At 31.6% G+C, this 21,656-nt stretch overlaps 3 protein-coding genes across 4 annotated transcripts in view; 1 reads left to right on the top strand and 2 right to left on the bottom strand.

Moving 5' to 3' along the window:
* The first annotated feature begins 1,613 nt into the window (after window positions 1-1,613).
* On the top strand, window positions 1,614-3,894 carry LOC145005383 (plant intracellular Ras-group-related LRR protein 6-like). The gene is made up of 3 exons (XM_078964463.1): window positions 1,614-1,985; window positions 2,845-3,014; window positions 3,111-3,894. Exons 1-3 carry the CDS (start codon window positions 1,776-1,778, stop codon window positions 3,787-3,789), a joined length of 1,059 nt encoding a protein of 352 aa, XP_078820589.1. The 5' UTR covers window positions 1,614-1,775; the 3' UTR covers window positions 3,790-3,894.
* An 11,328-nt stretch (window positions 3,895-15,222) lies between these two features.
* Window positions 15,223-16,131, bottom strand: LOC145006582 (uncharacterized). Its single transcript, XM_078965661.1, has one exon. The coding sequence runs from the start codon at window positions 16,016-16,018 to the stop codon at window positions 15,560-15,562; it is 459 nt and encodes a 152-aa protein (XP_078821787.1). The 5' UTR covers window positions 16,019-16,131; the 3' UTR covers window positions 15,223-15,559.
* Window positions 16,132-21,372: 5,241 nt separating this feature from the next.
* The window catches only part of LOC145005359 (PPR containing-like protein), a 1,270-nt gene continuing 986 nt past the window's right edge, over window positions 21,373-21,656 (bottom strand). For both annotated transcript variants that reach the window (XM_078964437.1, XM_078964436.1), the window contains exon 2: window positions 21,373-21,656. This exon is cut by the window's right edge. In XM_078964437.1, the coding sequence (XP_078820563.1) occupies window positions 21,480-21,656 (177 nt within the window). In that variant the 3' untranslated portion in view covers window positions 21,373-21,479.

Here is a 21,656-nt window from a genome sequence, read left to right as displayed (position 1 = left end):
CAAATAACATTCTTACAGTTTTGTCAAAACCTTTGGTAACTAATTTTATAGGGATAATAAGTTAAAAGGGTAATATATTTTTCGTTTGTACATATTTGGTCAGTAATTTTTTTGTCTACATTTACCCCTTTAACTTGTTAAATTATACACATTTAGTCCTTATGACCGGCTACTCTAGATTTACCGGTAAAATGACTTAATATGGTAATATATTTTTCACTTTGTATATATTTAGTCTTTAATATTTTGGTACACATCTAGTCCTTTATATATATATATATATATATATATATATATATATATATATATATATATATATATATATATATATATATATATATATATATATATATATATATATATTGCAAAATAAGTTATTTTTTATACTCATTTAGTATATATGGATGATTTTTTTTTGGTTTTTATCACGAAATCTTATGTGGGGTAATCATTAATGAGATATTTGTGGCTTCTGATGCTTATGTCTGTCATGATCTCGACTACTTGGTTGTTTAGTTCATTTGTTCTGAACATCATAACTTCTTCATACAATCTTAGATTTTAATGATCTTTATATCCACGCGTTTGTATTTTAGTCTACTACAACTTTCGTTTAAATTACTCCTATTAAAAAATAATATATTTTTACTTACGATTAGTATATCCATACTTTTTTTATGAATGCGTGTATGGATGTTTTTTTATAAAATGCTAGGTAAAAATATATTACGTTTTACCAAAGATCTTTGGTCTTGTGGTAAGGAGTGACTCTCTTAAATGAGAGGTTATGGGTTCAGATTTCTTAGGAGACATATGTGATATTTAGGAGTAGATTAGCTAGTTTTAACGTTTCAAAAGTATATATTACATTTTAAATAGAGTAATCTTAACAGAAGTTGTAGTAGACTCAAAAAACGAACACGTGGATATAAAGATCATTAAATATGATATTATATGAAGAAGTTACGACGTTCAAAATACAAAAACATAAGTCAAACCATAAGGTTACATAACCAAGCAGTCGAGATCGCAATTGACATAAACATTAATAGCCCCAAACACCTCTTCGATGATTGTCTCTTGTAAAGATGTCGTGAGAAAACCTAAAGAAAGTTTTGATACGTATTAAATGAGTACCAAAAAAAAAAAAAAAAATCTTATTTTGAAACAAAAAAATATTAAAAACTAAATGTATACAAAAATAATAAGGATTAAATGTGTACAAAATGAAAAAATATATTACTCTATTAAGTCATTTTCCCAAATATCTGAACTAACCGGACATAAAAACTGAATGTATACAATTTAACAAATTAAAAGATAATATAAAAATAAAAATAAAACTTAATGATCAAATATATACCAATAAAAAATATATTAATGGTTTAAGTCGCTATCATTAATTTTATATAAAAAACATTTTATATATTACACATACTGACATAACTGCTACCGTACTTCCGTAAATTTATTATTTAATAGTTCTAATGTTGAGCTAATTTTGTCTTTCACCCGTACACCCCTCTGATCTCAATCCCTATCTTTCTCCCACTCCAATCTCCCCTCCCTTTAAATTAACCACAATCTCTCCTCTTTAGTTTCATTCAACGCACAAGCTCTCTCTCTCTCTCTCTCTCTCTCTCTCTCTCTCTCTCTCTCTCTCTCTCTCTCTCTCTCTCTCTCAAGTTTTGGGTGTGTTCAATCTTGAAATCTGCTGTGTTGCTTGTGCAGTCATACATAGAGATAGTAGCATTTATATCTATATATACACGATCATGGTTGATTGTGAGCTTGGGATAATGAAAGTTGACTTTTCAAAGCCAAAAAGAAAGCGTTTTGGAAGAAGCAATTCACAAGGAGAAGGAGAAATCCGGATGCATCAAGTTGTGGATTTTAGTGGATTGTCTCTCGACACTCTTCCTTTAACTACTAATATCAATTTTGGGCTTGTCTATAAATTGGATATTTCCAACAACAACCTTCAGGTACCCTTTTTAGTTCACCTTTTTTATTTTATCTTTTTTCACATTTATAGATTACATAGAGTTTTCTGCTATTTACTATATGTAATTTACAAAATTATATATATATATATATATATATATATATATATATATATATATATATATATATATATATATATATATATATATATATGTGTGTGTGTGTGTTTTGGCAAAATAAGTGAATGAATCATCAAATGATATAAAAATAAACATAATTTAGAAAAAATTGGTCAGAAAAACATATGGATAAATCATTTTTTTGTGGCTCAAGGGATGTTTCTAACAATTTTATTGAATACTCCAAAAAAAAATGAATCACCGAACTTAGGGAGAAGTTTTCTATGAATAATTTTATTTTTGTATCATCTAATCATGTTAATAAAAAAAACATCCATTTGAGTCATTTCTCAAGATTTCTTACATAAATTTTGTTTAGAGAGAGAGATTTAAATTATGTATGTATATTTATTTTTTGAGAGAGAGAGAGAGAGAGAGAGAGAGAGAGAGAGAGAGAGAGAGAGAGAGAGAGAGAGAGAGAGAGAGAGAGAGAGAGAGAGAGAGAGAGAGAGAGAGAGAGATTTAAATTATGTATGTATATATTTATTTTTTAATGCATTAAAGTCTACTTTTCAAACAATATATTTAAGTGTTGGTGTCAGAAATAAAATTATTACATTTGACATAAAATTTCCAATATTATATTTATCTGGCCTCCATGTTGATGTAAATATATAATACCAATAAGTTGACTTTTTGTTGCAAGTATAAAGGTTATCACTTATAATATTTGCCTCTGATAAATAAATAAAACTTATGATATTGGATGGTGTATTTACAGCTAATTCCAGAGTCATTAACAGCAAGGCTACTAAATATAGAGGTATTAGATGTACATTCGAATCAACTTAAAACACTCCCAAATTCAATTGGTTGTTTGTCAAAACTCAAGACCCTCAACATATCAGGAAACCAACTTCAGTCCCTCCCAATCACCATTGAGAATTGCAGGTTACTCATCGGGAAAACTTTTCTTTAGTGTAATCTTACAATACGAATGATTTGTCGAACTCGTTTTTATGCTTACATTTTTCTGGCAAATTGCAGAGCATTAGAAGATATAAACGCAAATTTCAACCAATTGACCAAATTACCAGACACCATTGGATTTGAACTCGTCAACCTAAAGAAGCTATCAATTAACTCGAACAAGTTAACCTTCCTTCCATCATCAACCTCCCACTTAACCAATCTCCGCCACCTTGATGCCCGTCTGAACCACCTTCGCTCCCTCCCTGATGACCTTGAAAACCTAATCAACCTTGAGATTCTGAATATCAGTCAAAACTTCCAATACCTTGACGCTTTACCCTACTCCTTAGGTGTCCTCATCTCCCTCGTAGAATTGGACATCAGTTACAACAAGATTAGCATCTTGCCAGACTCCATGGGTTGCCTGAAAAGTCTCCGGAAGCTCAACGTTGAAGGAAACCCTTTGGTGTGTCCACCACCCGAGGTGGTGGAGCTAGGGTTAGATAAGATAAAACAGTACTTGAGCGAGAAGATGAATGGAGCCCATCAGCACTCTTCAAAGAAAAGGTCTTGGTTCGTAAAACTAAAGAAATATGGCACCTTTAATTCCTCTCGTATGACGCAAGTAGAGAGAGAAGGGTATATGACGCCTGGTTATCGTACGATTGATGGACTTCCTTCACTTAGGAGCATGGACATGGGCATGTTCTCGCCTCTACGAATTTTCTCGCCAAAAAATTATTTTACCAGATAATTAAGGTTATGAGGCCATCGGTTGTTTTAATTTTAGTGCTCAAATTAATATCATCGGAGTAGTAACTTTAATTAAGTCTTTTTAGTCAGGTGGTTAAACGATCTTGCATGCACATAAATAAGGTCTTAGATTCAGTTTCCTGCACCGTTATTTTAACTATGGGGATATTGTGAGTTAGGTTTCACATTATTGTTGTGATACTGGTTGGTAGAGTTTGTCAAGAGTGGTGTGGAGTTTTTTCTCATTGATTTATCTTTGAAAGTTTTGTAAATTGTAATTTGAAATCATGTACATTTATTAGGTGTGGAGCTTTCTTTTCAGCGTTGTATCTTTGATTGTAGTATAATAAACATTTCAGTATTTCACTCTAACACAATGAGGGGAAATTTTAGATGGCAAAATCCGTCGCCTTTCCGTTGGAAAACTCTATTATCGAAAATCGGTGGCCTTTCCGTTGGTAAAATACCATTAAAATTCATATTATTCTTATATAAAATACAGGAAAAAAAATTGATACAAGGAACACCAAATCCAACAACCACAAATAATAAATATAAATCTAAAAACTATCTCATACATTCTCCACAACATAATAAATATAAATCATAAAAAAAAAATAAAAAAAAAAAAATAAAAAAAAAAAAAAAATCTATGTGACACCTGTTTTCATAAAAGATATTATGATGAGAATATCGTTACAATACACAGACAATAAATAGATATTCTACACGGTTTGTATAATTAATTAGTCTGGTGATAGTAGTCTATTGTGATTAGAAAGAGAGTTTAGTTAAAGTTAAATGGCATGAAAAAAAAAATGTGGCGCGTAAGATACTAGTATGCGACGCGTATGATCAAAGTCAATAAAGTCAACTAAAGTGACAATGGTCGTGACGCGTCCATGACGGTGGTGCAACGTGTCGACAGGTGTGAGTCATCGGACACATGAAGCAAATTTAGAGCCCGACACGTGGGATGCGACGCATCCTAGGGTTTAACGCGACACGAATGCAGCTTTTCAGCCTAGTATAAGTAGTTCAAAAAGGGCTTCCAATGGTTTCTTTAGAGTATCGAAACCAATATCGGTAAGCGAGGATTTCGACTTAGAGATAAAGTTCGTGAGGTCGGGTTGTGAGGGTACGACTATTATATGAGCTAGGTATCCACATAGTTATTTCGTTAGTATGTAATTATGTTTACGTAAGATGAGTCATGAAGGGTTGTTTAAAACTCAAGATGGTATTGGACTTCATGATACAATGTTGTTATGAAGTCAATTGTAAGGTTGACAGAGTTTCTGTGGCAGAACTCTTAATTTCGCTAGCAAGGATTATAAACCCTAAATTACAAAACAATCAATTATGTGAGACATGGCTAAAGGCTTATGTGGTTAAGTTCTTTAACAACTATATTATAATGTTTGATGAGTTTGGTAACAAATGGTTTTCTGGTTTAGTTAGTGGTTAGATAATTAATCATTGAGGTTGATATAATGGTGAGTTTACACAAGTTCTAATGAACTTGATATGTTATCCGAATACGAGTCAATAGAGGACTTGGTATCTCCAATGTTATACTTTTATGTTGATATTGGAAACAAATGATAGTCTTGGGGACTGTAATACCATCTCTTGGGAGATTCAAGTTAATGGTAGACATGGTGTTAGTAATATGTCTTAGTTGTATGTTGATATTGGAAAGAGTTGGTAGTCTTGGTGATAGTAATATCATCTCTTAGGAATACAAATTAATAGCATACTTGGTGTATGTAATGTTATACTTGCAAATAAATATGTTGTAGTGGAAGCTTGGGTGGCTATAATGCCAATGGAGAAATGATAGTTAGATAAGGTGGTAGTCTATGTAGTTGTAATACCACTTGGAATTTTATTGATTTACTTATGTATTGATATATTTAGTTTTGTAACTAATTTATATATAGTTGTGATGGGTTAGTCACTAAGCTCATTGTAGCTTATCCTTTTGTTGTGAGTGCCTTTAGGTTCAGGTAGCTAGACTCGATATAAAGGTGTGAAGTTAGTAGCACCGACTTGGATACTTACACGAAAATATTGTAAGATCCTTTTGGTAACTTTTTGTATTGATTTGTTAATACAAATGTAAAATAGATTTATTATGATTTATGATTTAAAAACAAAATTTTTTTGGGTGTACTTTGTATTAAAAGTCACATATAGGCAAAATGAACATTACATTCAAATATCAACATATTTATATACCTTTATCCATTATAGCAATATAATTTATTTTTATCCATACTATACTAACAATGAAATTTACATTTTCATCCGTAATAGCAATGTATTATACCTTTCTTTTTACCAATATAGGAATTGTACTTCTACTTTTATCCATAATAGCAACTTACTATCTTTAGATATATAATATAATTATTTTTTACTTTTATCATCAAAAATAAAAACACATTTATTGTGTATGCATAATAGTAATATACTTTATTTTTATACATAATAACAACATACAATACTCTTTGTATTTTTATAGACAACATATTTGTAATGCCCGTTTTGAAAAACTTTTGATATTATATGTGAATTCGAGTATGACACGATCAATATGTGTTTTCTTAAGTTTAAAGAAGTTTTGTAGGATAAAAGTATCAATAACTATAATTATACAGGATCAATATGTGTTTTATAAGTCTGCAGCATGGTCCCGAGAATGGTAATTTTAGCTACGTAAGTTGAACAGTAGAGGCAATGTACTTTGAGAAAACCGCAACATGGAATGAGTATCACGACGTGGCTCAAAGTAGATTGCCTCATAATAATTATGACGACTTAAGGCATGATGAAATCAAAGTGCCACAAAAGATGTCCACCACGACGGGGTAAGAAATGTACCGCTGCTCGGTTACGATATTTGATAAAAAAAAATGATATGTAAACAGACAATTTCGACAAAAAACACACTTTAAGGTGCGATTTCACACACTTAAGCCCAAAATGTATGATTATTGATGAGTGTTAATTACATATTGAAGCTTTAATTTGGGTGGATCTCTTCAGCCCTTAGCAAGCTTATCTACCAAGATGACTTTCAAGCGAACACGTTAACAACGACTTTTGTTGATTGGCCTTGTAATCGGTTATAACTCGACGATTTCCTTCTTTTTGCATGTAACTTTCCACTTTAATAGGGTCAGAGATACAAAAATTACTTTAAGGGTCTTTAAAACCAAACCAAAAATTTTATTGTGTTTTCATGTGATTAACCCGGAGATGTTAGATAGAGAGAGAAAGGGGAGGGGGTAATGCACATACAATGGGAGCTCTAGACAACGAGATCTCCGAATTTGAGATGGGAGAGATGCGTATTCGGTCAGAAAAACTGGGATTACAAGGGAGAAGGTTTTCGGCATTCACCAGAGCCATCTTTAAGGCGTCGACAAGAACTGGAGTACCATGGTTAGGGTTTTTAGTTTTTACATTTTAGCTGTTATCTCTATTATTTGTGGTTTTTTGTAAAAGTTTAGATAAATAACAATTTGTGCGCTTTTTTGCATCCGAGAAGTTTAAATGATGATTATGATTTGTAAAGTTTTTGTTTTTAGATTTAGATTACTAATTGTTTTTTTTATAAGTTTTATTGGGTTAAAATACCTTTAACAGTTTACTCTTAAAATCTGTAAGTGTCATCTTATATTTTTTTTATTTTTTTATTTTATATAAATCATATTTAATAGTAGATCTATCTTGTTCTTAATCAAAAAAGTTGGGTGGTGGTGGGGGGAGCCCCCCCCCCCCCCCCACCCACCTGTGGCAACCCCTTAGTAGCTCTGCCACTAAATTTGGTGATCGTCTTTTGCGAGGTAGACACTAAATGCTTATACATACAACAAGTTTGAGTCATTCTTATTCATTATCGATTTGACGAATCAATGTTAGTGATAAGGGGTGAGTTATATCGCTATAATTTTATTGTGCTGATATGAAGCAACAACTTAACACCTATTATGAAGTTGTGCAAGAAGATGGCAGTAGATTTGCTAACTTGAATAGTACGACCTTGGTAAGTGATTGTAGAAGCAAGAAAACATGTATTACTTCGTCTATTAGAGATCCAGGAGGAATATAAGTTTGTGATTCTACTTAATCACTTTATTGCCGATCACAATTCACAGTTCACAGAAGAGATTATAATGTAATGAAAGTCTTGTAATTGTAATTGTTTGGTTGCAATACGACAAATATATATATTTACATTTTAGATCCCTAAACTATGGAGGGTCTTACACTTTATATCACATCCTATCGATACTGTTTTAATACAAACGACAAATACAAATAATTCTACCGACACTTTACATAATTAAAAATATAATAATCAATTCCACATTGAAAGGACAGGTGTCTTCAATAATGTCTTTTTACGTCATTGTTTGCGTCATTCTCATTCGGATTATTATATTTTTAATTATGTAAAATGTCGGTAGAATTATTTGTATTTGTCGTTTGTATTAAAATAATGTCGGTAGGATGTGATATAAAGTGTAAGACCCTCCATAGTCTAGGGGTCTAAAATGTAAATATATATTTGTCGTATTGCAATCAAACGATTGCAACAATAATTGTAATCGGCTCTCTTGAGCCTATAAATAGGGACTTCATCCATATGAAATAAACAAGCTAAGTTTGAGTGTTTAAGACTTGAGTTGATCTCAAAGTTCTTCCTCTGTTGAAATAGTTTGTCTATTTCTGAATAGCAGAGCCCTATCCAAACTATCCACATAATTATTCAATTATTCAACATAATCCATCATCAAGACAATCCAACGCATCATTCAAGTATAATCTTATCCTAATATTTATTTATCCGATATGTTACAAAATTTGGTATCAGAGCTAAGTAACGTTCTTACTATTATTATTTTGATTATTAAATCTTTCGTTCATATGAATATATGTTCATCATGCATCATCATATATATTCTTATAAATATTCATCGTTACAAACATTCATCGTTATAAGTTATTATCATAAACTCATTATTAAAATCAAATACTACTATCCACCTACAATTTAAATATATGTCGGTAGAAGGTTTTTTACAATTATGACTATGTGCCAAGAAGTTAGAAACACATTTCATATGTCAAAAAAGTTTTTAATTCTCTGACTGCATCATAAATATAATAGTACTAAAAAAATCCCACCACCAACATCTTATTAGAATTTATAAATCCTAACTTTGAAAGAAAAAATAAATTATCATTTTGTTTCTAAAAATTATAATCATGAGTTTTTCAAGTTTAAATATTAAAAATAAAAAATCTTGAAAATAAAATAACAAGAATAATTTATTAAATACACCAATCATTATTAATAACGAAGAAAATGAATAGGGGTACACCTTTGATGCTCTAATTAATAAAAATAATATTAATAAAGATGCTATAAGAAAATCAAATTTTACACTATCTGAAAAACATAATTTTAGATATAACTCATTAAAAAAAATTTCTAGAAAAAATATTATATATTATGGAAAAATTGTAGGAGAAGAACCAATACCTATGGAATCTACTCAAGAAAATATTATTATACCTATATTAAATAAACAACAAATTAGAAACAAACTATCTAATATTAAAGAAATAGATATAACAAAAATCGTTTATATTCATATATCAACTATTCAAATAATTTTAAAAAGTACTTTTAGCGATTTAAACACACCAATAGAATTAGAAATTAGAGATGATCGTATAATTAATAATCAAGAAAGTATTATTACAAAAAGAAAAGGAAATTTAATTGAAGGAAAAATAAAAATTGATATTAATATATAACAAGGATTAAGTCTAAAAGATAAAAATTTAAGTAATAATATTAGTGTATGATATAAATTATTAAGACAAAATTTTATGTTAAAAGGGAATCATCCATATACTATTACATATCAAATAAATTATGCATTAATAAATTCTCATCATAGTATTACGTTTAAAACAGAAGATAGAATTTATATAGATAAATTATTTACCCCTTTATTATCACTTGAATCACCAAATATGACTAATAATAGAATTTTTAATGAAACTAATTTTCAACCAATAATAACTACTCCGCTAATAAAAAGAAACTAAAATTTTATTTTCTAAAAACTAGTACTAATAAAAATTATTAATATGGAAACTTTACAAGAAAAAATAGATACATTAACTAAATTATTCGCAGCACTAGAAATTCCATCCGAAATTCAAGAAAATAACACAAAAATAGAAAATAATAACGATGCAGAAGTAATATATGATTTTTCATCCGATGATGAAAATCCTTATTCAAATCCATATAAAGAATCGCAAAATAATTTTGGATTAAAACGAAAACAATCATATGTTGAAGATGATTATCAAAGTCAATATATTTATGGACCACCTTCGTTAGAAGAAATTTTTTTATATAGACAAGGAATGGTAAAAAATAAACAAAACAAATGGGAAAAAATACCTCCACAATATATACCTAAACTATTTACTTTTCCAACAAATTCAGATATTCTTTTTATTGATTGTGAGCAAAATCCCGAAGCAAAAATTCAAGAATGGAGTAATAAAATGGGAATTCAAATTCAACTAACTGAAGAATTAAGAAATCTACATCCAAAAAAATTTCTTAATTATATTATACATAAAACACAGGGCAATGCATATCGTTTCCTTTCATCTCTCGATGAAACAGAGACGATGATGATAGTAACCACTGACGCTATGGAAACATTTAAAAATGTATTAAATCGGCTTATTCAAGAATTCGTAGGAAAACAAATAGAAGATAAACCATCTCAAGAAGCTTTTCAATTAGAATCATTATGGCATCTAACTAACTTACGAATTTGTAACATGTGTTATTTAGACCCATTTATATGCGAATATTCTGAACATTATTATAATCTAGATTTTACTAGAAAAAAGATAGCATTAGACATGTTTTACCAAAAATTACCATCATTAGTAAGTCAAAGCCTAATAAAAGATTTCCAAGAAGCATTACAACAAAATAAAATTGCAGATACCTTAGGAGCAAGGATAAGTATATTAAAAGCATGGATGCAAAAAAAATGTTTAGAACAAAAAACAACACAAGATGCAAGAATTGATTTATGCTGTGATACTTTATCTAATAAAGTTAATCAATATGGTTGTAAAGATAATAAAAAACAAAAATATAAAAAGAAAATTTGGAAAAAACAAACTTATAAACCTAAATAAGTAAATATAAACAATATTATAAACAAGGTGAAAGAAAATATTGTCGAGACAGAAAACAATATAAGAAAAAATATCAATCTAACACAAATTACCGTCCATCTAATAAAAAAGATTGTAAATGTTGGATATGCCAAGAAGACGGACACAAAGCCTACGAATGTCCAAAAAAGACAAAAAGAAAGAGAAACAAACTTATTAAAAATTACATATGATCTCGGGTATGAACCTATAGAAGATTCAGGAATACATATTTATGCATATACAACTGATACTGATTCTGATTCAGATAAATAGTCCTATGAAGAAAGCATTATTGGGAAAACTTCATCCAAAGTATACATTACTAAAGCATATATTGGTATGAAAATACCATCCGAAGTAAACAATGATAAAGTATACAGTGATATGAAGATATCACCAAAGCATTCATTGATATGAAAATTCTCATATCATCATTTAAAATATTAAAAGCAAACAAATATAAGCAATCATTCAGGTACCCAAAAGGCGCAAATATTCATTCAGCAGAAATATTGAAATGGAAGTCATCATGAAGCAAGTCAAACACCAGTTCAGACAAAAAGAGGAGCAAGAAGCATCATTAATCAGACAGCTTGAAGTAGTTAAACGTGAAAAAGAGCAACTACAACAAACAATACAAATTCTATCATCTTATTCAGCATTTAAAGAAGAAGCAGTCAGCAGCTCAACAACAAAGCAACCAAAAGAAGAAATTCAAGAAATATCATCCGATGAAAGTCAACCACAAATAGCACTTGAAACAGAAAAACAAACTATGACGCCAAACCAGGAGGAGTATCCACCACTACAAGCAGATCATAAAAATATAAAGCAATGGTACATAATTTTCAACGGAGAAAACAAAGGAGTATATGACGATTGGGAATCGCCAGTTCATATATTCTTGGAAAAAATATCATTCACAAAAGTTACAGAACGAAAAATGAAGCAGAAACCGCATACAACGAAGCATACAAAGCAGTAATAAAATATAACGTCGAATGTTCAAAAACAGTTCTCCTAACACCACAAAAACCTATATCCAGCTTCACACCACAAAAACTTGTATCCATCCCAAGATCCCTTAACCAATTAAATGCAAAAATTGCCCTTGAATCCATTCTATCAACCAAAGAAAAAGAAGCCATGAAAAAACCATCTACCAAAAAATTTGCCGAATTATGGGACAGCCTCATTTCATATATCGAAGTCCATTCCTTGATGGGCTTTTACCCAGTAGCCAGACGTCCAGGTCCTAAAGCAGTTTTCTTAGCCGACTTATCAAATCCTATGAATTTATGGGATTATTTTATTCATGGATTTATCGACACCATCTATCTAGAAGGCACCAATTTACACTGCATCAGCGAGTTCCCTTCTGTTGTGCAAACTATCATCAGAAATTATAAAATACGATTTGCAAAACAGGAAAGAGGATTATTCATTAAAATGCATTCTAGCTATCCAATTTTTTATGAAGACTCTCAACTAATTGTCCCAAGTATTACTTTCGCAAACATGGGAATAAACAACGGCTCAAAACCAACAAAAGATGATCTACCACGAGAATCACCAGCACAGGATCATCTAATTTTTACACTCGCCCGTGTTTGTTTAGCATCATCACACATAGACAACGATAAAGATCAAAAGTCAAGAATCAGAGTGAATTACGCCAGTAAAACTTTCATTATCTATTCGTTAATAGACAGTGAAATCACTCCGCAAGCGATGAAAGCAATTGAAACCTTCGAACAACCTTTCGAAAAGTTTTCTCTTCAATTAGCTGAATTACCTGATGATATAAAAAAACAACTTTGTAAACATATTATGCATGCACCAAGACACAATTGCAGTCACTGTTCAGAAAACAAAGAAGAAACACCATTCATGGAAGATTAACGATAAAAGAAAACATTATTCAAAAATATGTCTTTTTGGAGGTGGGAGGAATGAGAATGACGCAAGCAATGACGTAAAAAAACATTATTGAAGATACATGTCCTTTCAATGTGGAAGGGATTATTATATTTTTAATTATGTAAAGTGTCGGTAGAATTATTTGTATTTGTCGTTTGTATTAAAATAGTGTCGGTAGGATGTGATATAAAGTCTAGACTTTATATCACATCCTACCGACACTATTTTAATACAAACGACAAATACAAATAATTCTACCGACACTTTACATAATTAAAAATATAATAATCCCTTCCACATTGAAAGGACATGTATCTTCAATAATGTTTTTTTACGTCATTGCTTGCGTCATTCTCATTCCTCCCACCTCCAAAAAGACATATTTTTGAATAATGATCTTCTATGAATGGTGTTTCGTCCCCCCCCCCCCCCCCCCCCCCCCCCCCCCCGCGGCAACCCCTTAATAGCTCTGCCTTTGGTGATCGTCTTTTGCGAGGTAGACACTAACATACAACAAGTTTGAGTCATTCTTATTCATTATCGATTTGACGAATCAATGTTAGTGATAAGGGGTGAGTTATATCACTATAATTTTATTATTTTGATATGAAGCAACAACTTAACAACTATTATGAAGTTGCGCAAGAAGATGACAGTAGATTTGCTAACTTGAATAGTACGACCTTGGTAAGTGATTGTAGAAGCAAGAAAACATGTGTTATTACTTCGTCTATTAGAGATCCAAGAGATCCAGGAGGAATATAAGTTTGTGATTCTACTCAATCACTTTATTGCCGATCACAATTAGTTCACAAAAGAGATTATAATGTAATGAAAGTCTTGTAGTGTTTACATGTTAAAATTCTAAAATCAGCATATCATATCGCATCACGCACCCTAGTCCATTTGGCGGATAGTTGAATGTGAGGTTTGAAACTAATTGTCACGTTATTATGATATGAGATCATAATATAACTTCAAGTTGTAACAATCATTTTCCAAATCCTCTTATTGCAAAACTAACGTTACATAAAATTATTCAGGTTGGGTTCGAGTTCCATGGGTTAATATGAAAATGACATGGATGACCCGTATTAAATACTCTATTAACATAAAAGTTTAAACCCTTATTATGATGCATAAACGCCCTAATAAAATCCTTTATGGGTCAAATGTCAATAATTTGTTATTTATGCACCTCCATTTTCCAATAAATCAAATATTATTGTACTTTGGACAACTTAATTTAATATTCAAAACTTTATGTTATTACATTTCTTGATATTGTTCCAGTCTTGCCAATTTAAACAAGTTGATCAAGGTCGTGATTGATTCTAAGGGTTTTTTTGGATACTTGGATATAGCATGCCATACACTTGCGTATTTTAATTTATTAGAAATATTTCAATACATTATTTTAAAAGAAATATTCTACAACACATCCTTCAGAAAAATTAATACAAAAAAAATATTGTCAGTCATAAAAAAGATTGAAAATTTTATATAAACGTTATAATTTATACTTCATAAATAAAATGTCATTAAATATTTAATACAAACATTTAACTAGTGAGTAAATAAAAATTATTAAAACACAAATAACTTATATGCTCTAATAGCAATAAGTGATCAATAAAACAAAAAGTTAATAATAATAACCTATATAATAATATATAATAATTAATAAGTCTCCATTAAAGATGCTCAAAATGAGCATTTGACAATTACAAAACCACAAAACCGTCTTATAAAACTTCTTTTTGCAACTACTAATTTGAAGATGGCTTATAGTTTCAACACCATTTAACTGCACACTCTAGGGAACACAATGGAAAGTCAAATAAGAGCAAACTTATAAAAAGTTAAGACTTAATGGAGAAAATACTCGAGGGAAGAGAGTCTTATGTTCCGGATTTTCTCTATTAAGGCATTGTTTGATATGTCTCTTACTCAGTCAGATTCAAACTGTTTGATACCACAATTAGAAGCCTCTAATTAAGTCATATAGTTTTTGATATGCATTTTAGCAGGTCTGATAAGAGGTTGTGTCTAAATCAATCAGGCAGCCCTTAACTTGTTTGTTTTGCATTAAGTAAAAGAGAAACACCAATAATGAGCTTATAATTTACTGATTTAGTCTTGTTCTCATTAATGCAAAAAGAAACACCCATATATAGCTTACAATTTCAAATTGATAAAGAAGTTAATAGAAAGAAAGCATAATCTCAACAAAATGTAAAGAAAACTGGCACATATATGATGACATTGACGAAAATAACTCATGAAATTTGAAGTATCCCTAATAAAAATCGATATCTGTGTTTACAATTTACTTAGGCAGACTCACTGATACAGACTCTGTTCTTACTCTTTTCCCCCAATCTTTCGAAATTAATGGAAATGAACATGGACATTTTGATAATCTATGATCCTATTCGTTTTTCATGTTCAACAATTCAAGTAATTAACCAAAGCATGAAATGGAGTATTCAACATTCCAACTGCTAGAAGTCTAATTGATCATAAAACGTAAACATTATAAGCCTCATTTTCCAATTAAAAACAAATCTAAATCAACGGAGATAACCAGGAATCTTAATACGAAGAAAGAGCATACTCATCACATAGGCAATAACCACGAACGAGATCCCAGCACCAGCGAACGAGATCTTCAGACTCTTGGCACGATTCGGGGAGATCGCGAGGTCCATGAGTATAATTCCCATTCCGCCTAGCACAAACATGAAGCCGGAAGAAAGTCCTTCAATAATGTACTGCCCGTTGACTCTGCCGGACATGAAAACCACTGGTCGGACGGTGCCAGTACGCGGATCTTGAGTCGATCCGATGCCTGGAGGCTCGACGATGACATCGTAGACGACACCTGAGACAACCATGAAGTAAGTGAGGAGGACGAGGGAGAAGACAGTCATAGGGGAAGGGAGTGTTATGGTTGGGAGTTTGAGGCGGAGACGCGGTGGCCGGAGGAAGGAGAAAGGTAGGACGTTGAGAACATGGAAGAGTGGATCCATGGATGTCTCGGAGGAAAATCGGTTGGTTAGGGTTTGTGATTTAGGGGTTTGCCGTTTTGAAGTAGATATGCTGTTGGTGTAGAGTATAGACGGTAAAGAGTGTGAAATGACCGTGACGATATACAACGGTGGACTGCAACTAAATTAAGTTTTAAAATGATTTTAGGAAGCTAATAATGTTTTTCATTTTGTTCAAAATTTCCATTATTATTATTTTTTGTTTATTACTATTAAATTTCTTGAAATATAATAATAATAATAAACAGTGGAAACCGGAGTTTTTTTTTTTTTTTTTGAATGGCAAATATAAATATATATTAAACTACTCCTAAATTATTCAACCTATATCCAGAGTGGGACTTGAACCCGCAACCTCAAGGAGAGAAGGCAATATCGGATATCGTTGGACTAAAAGCCCTTTGGTAACGGGATTAATTCTATGAATTGGTGATTAAAGATAGATGAGGTTGAAGCAGAATCATTTGAAGTGAAGATTGCAACTCTAAAAAGAGAGTTGAACTTGTATAAGATGAAAATCGATCATGAGTTTTTGAGGTTTAGGTTGGAGGGAGCAGTGTCACACTCTTTCATTTTACCACACTCAATGAGTGGTACTCCATGGAAAGAAGAAAGAGAAAGAAAAGAGATATAGAGGGAGGGAGAGGAAGAGTGCGAGAGGATAGAGAGGAAGAGTGTGAGAGAGGGAGCGCTCCTGATTTTGGCCGCACACCCAAACCGTATAGGGGGCGGTGTTCAGTGTGGTTTCAAATGCCACATTAATTGAAACCGTACTCCACTCCTTCTGGTCTTAGAAAACAATTTGACCAAATAGTAGTAAGTTATTTATTTAGAAATGTTGTGTGTATTTTATTTTTATTTGGTATGTAGTAATGTTTTTGTTGAGCTAAAGCCCCCCTCCACCCCCTTTCCAAAAAAAAAAAAAAAAAAAAAAAAAAAAAAAAAAAAAAAAAAAGATTATGTTTTTTTCCTTGGTTTTGAAAAAAATAAATATAGTTAATGGATTAATGTAGTTCACATCTACAAATGTAAACGATAAACAATATATGTAGTTCATTGAGAAATAACGTTCATTTATTAATGCACTTTATTGTTTTGGAAATTAAAAAACATGCGATCATGTTCTAACAAGTTATTAGGTTTGAGGATGTAGATGCGGTTTGCCACCTAACATCACCCCTACCTTACGATTTGGTCGTACCCGGCTAATTCTTTTCTCTCTCTCTCACTATATATATATATATATATATATATATATATATATATATATATATATATATATACACACACACACACACACTCATAGGCGGATCCAAGGGGTAGTCCGGGATACCCCTCAAAAAAAAATCGGTAATGTAATTTTTTTAGAAATTTTCGTTTTTTTAGTGTATATATATGCATCCCTTCACTTATAAACACAAACATATAGCTAGTTTATTGGTTAAGATGTTGGGTTATTGAAACAAATGTCTCAAGATCAATTCTTGCTTCCTACAAATCCTTTGTTTATATTTCTTTTATTTTTCCAGCTATTCTATTCTCTTTTAATTTCTAAGCTATTATATTCCACATCGCAAAACACATATAAACTTAGTTGTTTATATCATGATTCATTTTATATCAACTTTGAGTCCCACATTGATTCAAGTATCAAAAGATACTTCAACTTTATGTTTATATAAAAAGACTTAAAGTTAGCTAACGATTTTATTAAGGTTTGAGTTTAATACCAAAACCAAACGAGAAAATCCATGTACAAGCTGAAAACCATAACATCGAACTGATGGGTTTGAGTTTGGTTTGGTTTTAAAAGTTTCAAAATTGTGGCTGTCGGTTTTGGGTTCGATTTTAGGTCAAAACTGACCTGACCCGCCCTATGCTCAGTCGTTGCGGTGATACCGGGAAAAAAAATTGGGATACCCCTTTGCTTTGAGTCTGGCTCCGTCACTACACACACTAAGGTTACCACACCTACTGTGTGGCAAAGATCACACACTTTGTGTGGTAAAATTAACATGACACCTACATGGCAGAGGAGGGAGTGTGGCTCTTATAGCACCACACCCTCTAGCTAGGGGTGTCGAACGGGTAAAATATTTGGGTTTCAGGTAGAACGGGTATTTCCATAAGAAAATAATACCCAATACCCGGCCTATATTGTAATTCGGGTTTTCGGGTTTCGGGTATTCGGGTTTGAGGTCGGGTTGGGTAATTATCGGGTATACCCGAAAATTTCTTAAATGACACTTATTGATAATTTTTTTTCTTTATTTTTTTATTTTTACATGTTGGTTGGTTTAATAAAGAATCGGGTAGGAAAATACTCCATACAATTAACAAATACATATATAATAACAATACAAATCATTATAATATGTTATGTACTTTTTTAATTACATTCCATGCGATAGTGAGAACCGGAGAATTGTGATGACGGTTCAGGATTTCAGCTTCAACGTCGTATTCCCTTTGCAAGTTTGCGTCGAATGTCGAGCCGTCGTTCATAAGAAGGAAACGAAGGGTTTTGTTTTATTTGAAGTGTGTGTACGTGACTGCATTGTATATTTGGTATTATTTAAAAAATGAATTCGGGTATTCGGGTATACCCAAAAATAAATATTCATACCTAAAACCCGACCTATATTATTATCGGGTTAACCTATTACCCGAATGTTCATACCCGCTACCTGTTCTACCCGACCCATTCTACCCAAATTCGGAACGGGTCGGATGGGTAGAACGGGTTTCGGGTTTTTTCGACAGACCTACCTCCAGCGTTGTAAACAAAACAATAAAGGTCATAAAGTATTCAAAAGTAAAAAAAAAATGCAATCAAAATACCTAAATATACAATTCTTCCTTTACATATAAAAAAAGACCTATATAAGCACTCATTACTCCAGATCTATTTTTTTTTCACACCAATGCAACTCCCATCATTTGGGAACCATCTTCGTTAACCTTAGTTTAGTGATTCTCTCATAAATCTTCCTTTGCCTTATCTTAGTGTTTCACTTTCAGGCTTTACATGTGTTTCTTCATCTACAACATGTTTCTCCACATCTTGTTCTACCTTATTTTCTTTCGAAATTGGCCATTTTTGTAGTGGCATGTTCGTCTACATATGATGCATTTAGTAGTTGTCCTCGCTTTGCCAACAATATATCTACATTCTCTATATATATGATCTCTCTTTTTATTGATAAATAGTCTCCTTGTAATCTTCTATGTTTTGGGGTCAAAATAGTATTATAGTCAAGTATTGGCTATATATAATTGCCATTAATTGGGCTTGATTGTATTCAAATGGCATCTTCCAAATATTTTATGTTTGAACTACTATACAACATATTCCTTTGCATTCACATTCACATAGGAAATCACAACAATGGCATGCATAAATGGTATACATTTTAGCTTCCATACTCTCCACGTATAAGTTTTCATTTTCAATTCAACACCACAATCATGATGCAAAAGTCTTACTTTATATTTTTTTAACGGAGAAAATTTATTAAACTAGTAAAAAGCTAGAACAAACAATTACATGATAATAGAAGAGGGATTATAAAACCAAGTAGGCCACATTAACTTAGTTTTTTTACATCTATTTGAAATTCAAAAGAAAGTCTTATCAACTACATCATCAAAGAGCAAAGCTTTTTTAGGAATGGTCACTCCAAAAATGGTGGCATTTCTAAAATTCTAAATGCACCAAAATGTTGTCAAAACCACTGCATCGAAAATCTTATGTTGACTAGCCCTCAACGTCACTGTATCGAACCAAGAGAGAAAAGAATGAATAGTAATTTGATCTGTGAGACTTAGACCCCATCAAATAGCAATATGTCTCTAAATATCCATCAAATCAGAACATCCCGCAAAAAGATGATGAATCGTCTCCACCGAACATGAACATATAGGATACATGATCGTCTCTACAAAATACCTCTAGACGAAAGTCTCCCTCGTAGGAATACTCTGAAGTTGCAGCCTCCATATTAGAATATTGAATTTAATAGGAACCCGATTATCCCATCTTGTAGCCATATCTCTTAGTAATCAGCCCATTGCCAATAAAAGAACGAGCTGAAGAAACTGAAAAAAATCAGAGATATCAAGAGACCATCCCAATATATCCGGAACACTCTGAAGCCTGACATCCTACACCAGAGAAGGTAATCCACTAGGTCTCCTTAACACCACCTCTAATCATTCGTCTGAAATGGCACATATCCCACCCAATATTTATCTGGTCTACTGTAGGTGTAAGGTGATTATCCAAAGCAAACAACCTGAGAGACATATTAACAAGTTCCAAAGAGAAGTCTTAGTTCATATTGATGCAATCCACTAGGATTTACTCCCCAATACTTATGTTGTTGCTTCATTTTTCAATACTCCTTCTAACTGAGAGACATATTAACAAGTTCCAAATATTTCTCTTCTTTTTTATGATGCATCGTATCCATCACATACATCCATATTTCCCCCAACTTTGTTATAGTAGGTTTCTTCCTAGCATAACAATCTCCTCTTCAAAATAAGCCTTACACCATGTTTTTACGATGCCTTTCTATCAACTGCTCATAAGCATCTGTGTCTATCAACATATTTTGATTCATTATAGCTTCAAAATGTTTGTCTAATTGAGGCTTTTGCAGTTATCCAGAAAAGCTTTCTATATTCAACACCTATGAATCTTTTCTTAAAGTTGTCATAGACAATCCTAACAAATTTTATTTGCCCACGTTTTAATAATTCTTTCCTAATTGCCTCAGTTGGACCTTACACATACTTTTTAGATTATAAAAGTATGTATATTATAATAAATAAAAACTACTAGGTTGTAATTAGAACACACGTTATGCTTACTAGGTTATAATTAGAACACACCTTGCGCTTGTATGAAATTATTATTAGTCCCCTTTCATTTTCCATCTCAACGTCTTCAAGTAGGAGGTCTAACAATGGCGATTGCGGATGATATTAGCGTGCTTACGTTTAATTGGATTAAGAATGGATCTAAATTTAATGCTCTTAACCCGTATATGTGGTGTAATTCTATTTTATCTTGTTTTTCATGAACTTTGTCTTAAGCGCCTTGCTTAAGCTTTTGTTTTTTCTTTAATGAAATGTTTGTTGTTCAAAAAAAAACCTAGAAATGGTTATTAACTATTTGTGTATTAATGTACTTGCTTTTTGATATTCAATAATATGATAGGTTATAATACTTGATAATGATAACTATGTCTAATGTTTATTCGAAACAAAACACCTCAAAAGTTATAACCAGACAAATTTAATGTAGATATGTTAATGCAAAACACATAAACTTTTGTGAAGAATAAAGATACAAAATTATCTACAAAATAAGGTTATACTGGTCTTCAAGGCTAAAAACCAGTTACATGGGAATGAACACAATATGTTATATCTTTTCCTACCTTTTTAGTGATTTCTTGGAAGATGGTGTCTCGACAAACAAATTTTTATATTTCTCCAACACTCTTTCTTTCTCTTTAATCAACCCTAAAATCTCATACGCATCAGCAACTTTCTTCACTATCTTTTTATCCCTAGGCTTCCTATCAAACGCTTCCAACCCCTTAAAAAGCTT

The sequence above is a fragment of the Lactuca saligna genome, chromosome 7 (assembly GCF_052625555.1).
Source record: "Lactuca saligna cultivar CGN05327 chromosome 7, ASM5262555v1, whole genome shotgun sequence".
Taxonomy (NCBI): domain Eukaryota; kingdom Viridiplantae; phylum Streptophyta; class Magnoliopsida; order Asterales; family Asteraceae; genus Lactuca; species Lactuca saligna.
The sequence above is the reverse complement of the archived record's forward strand: the minus strand, read 5'-3'. Positions and strand labels throughout refer to the sequence as shown.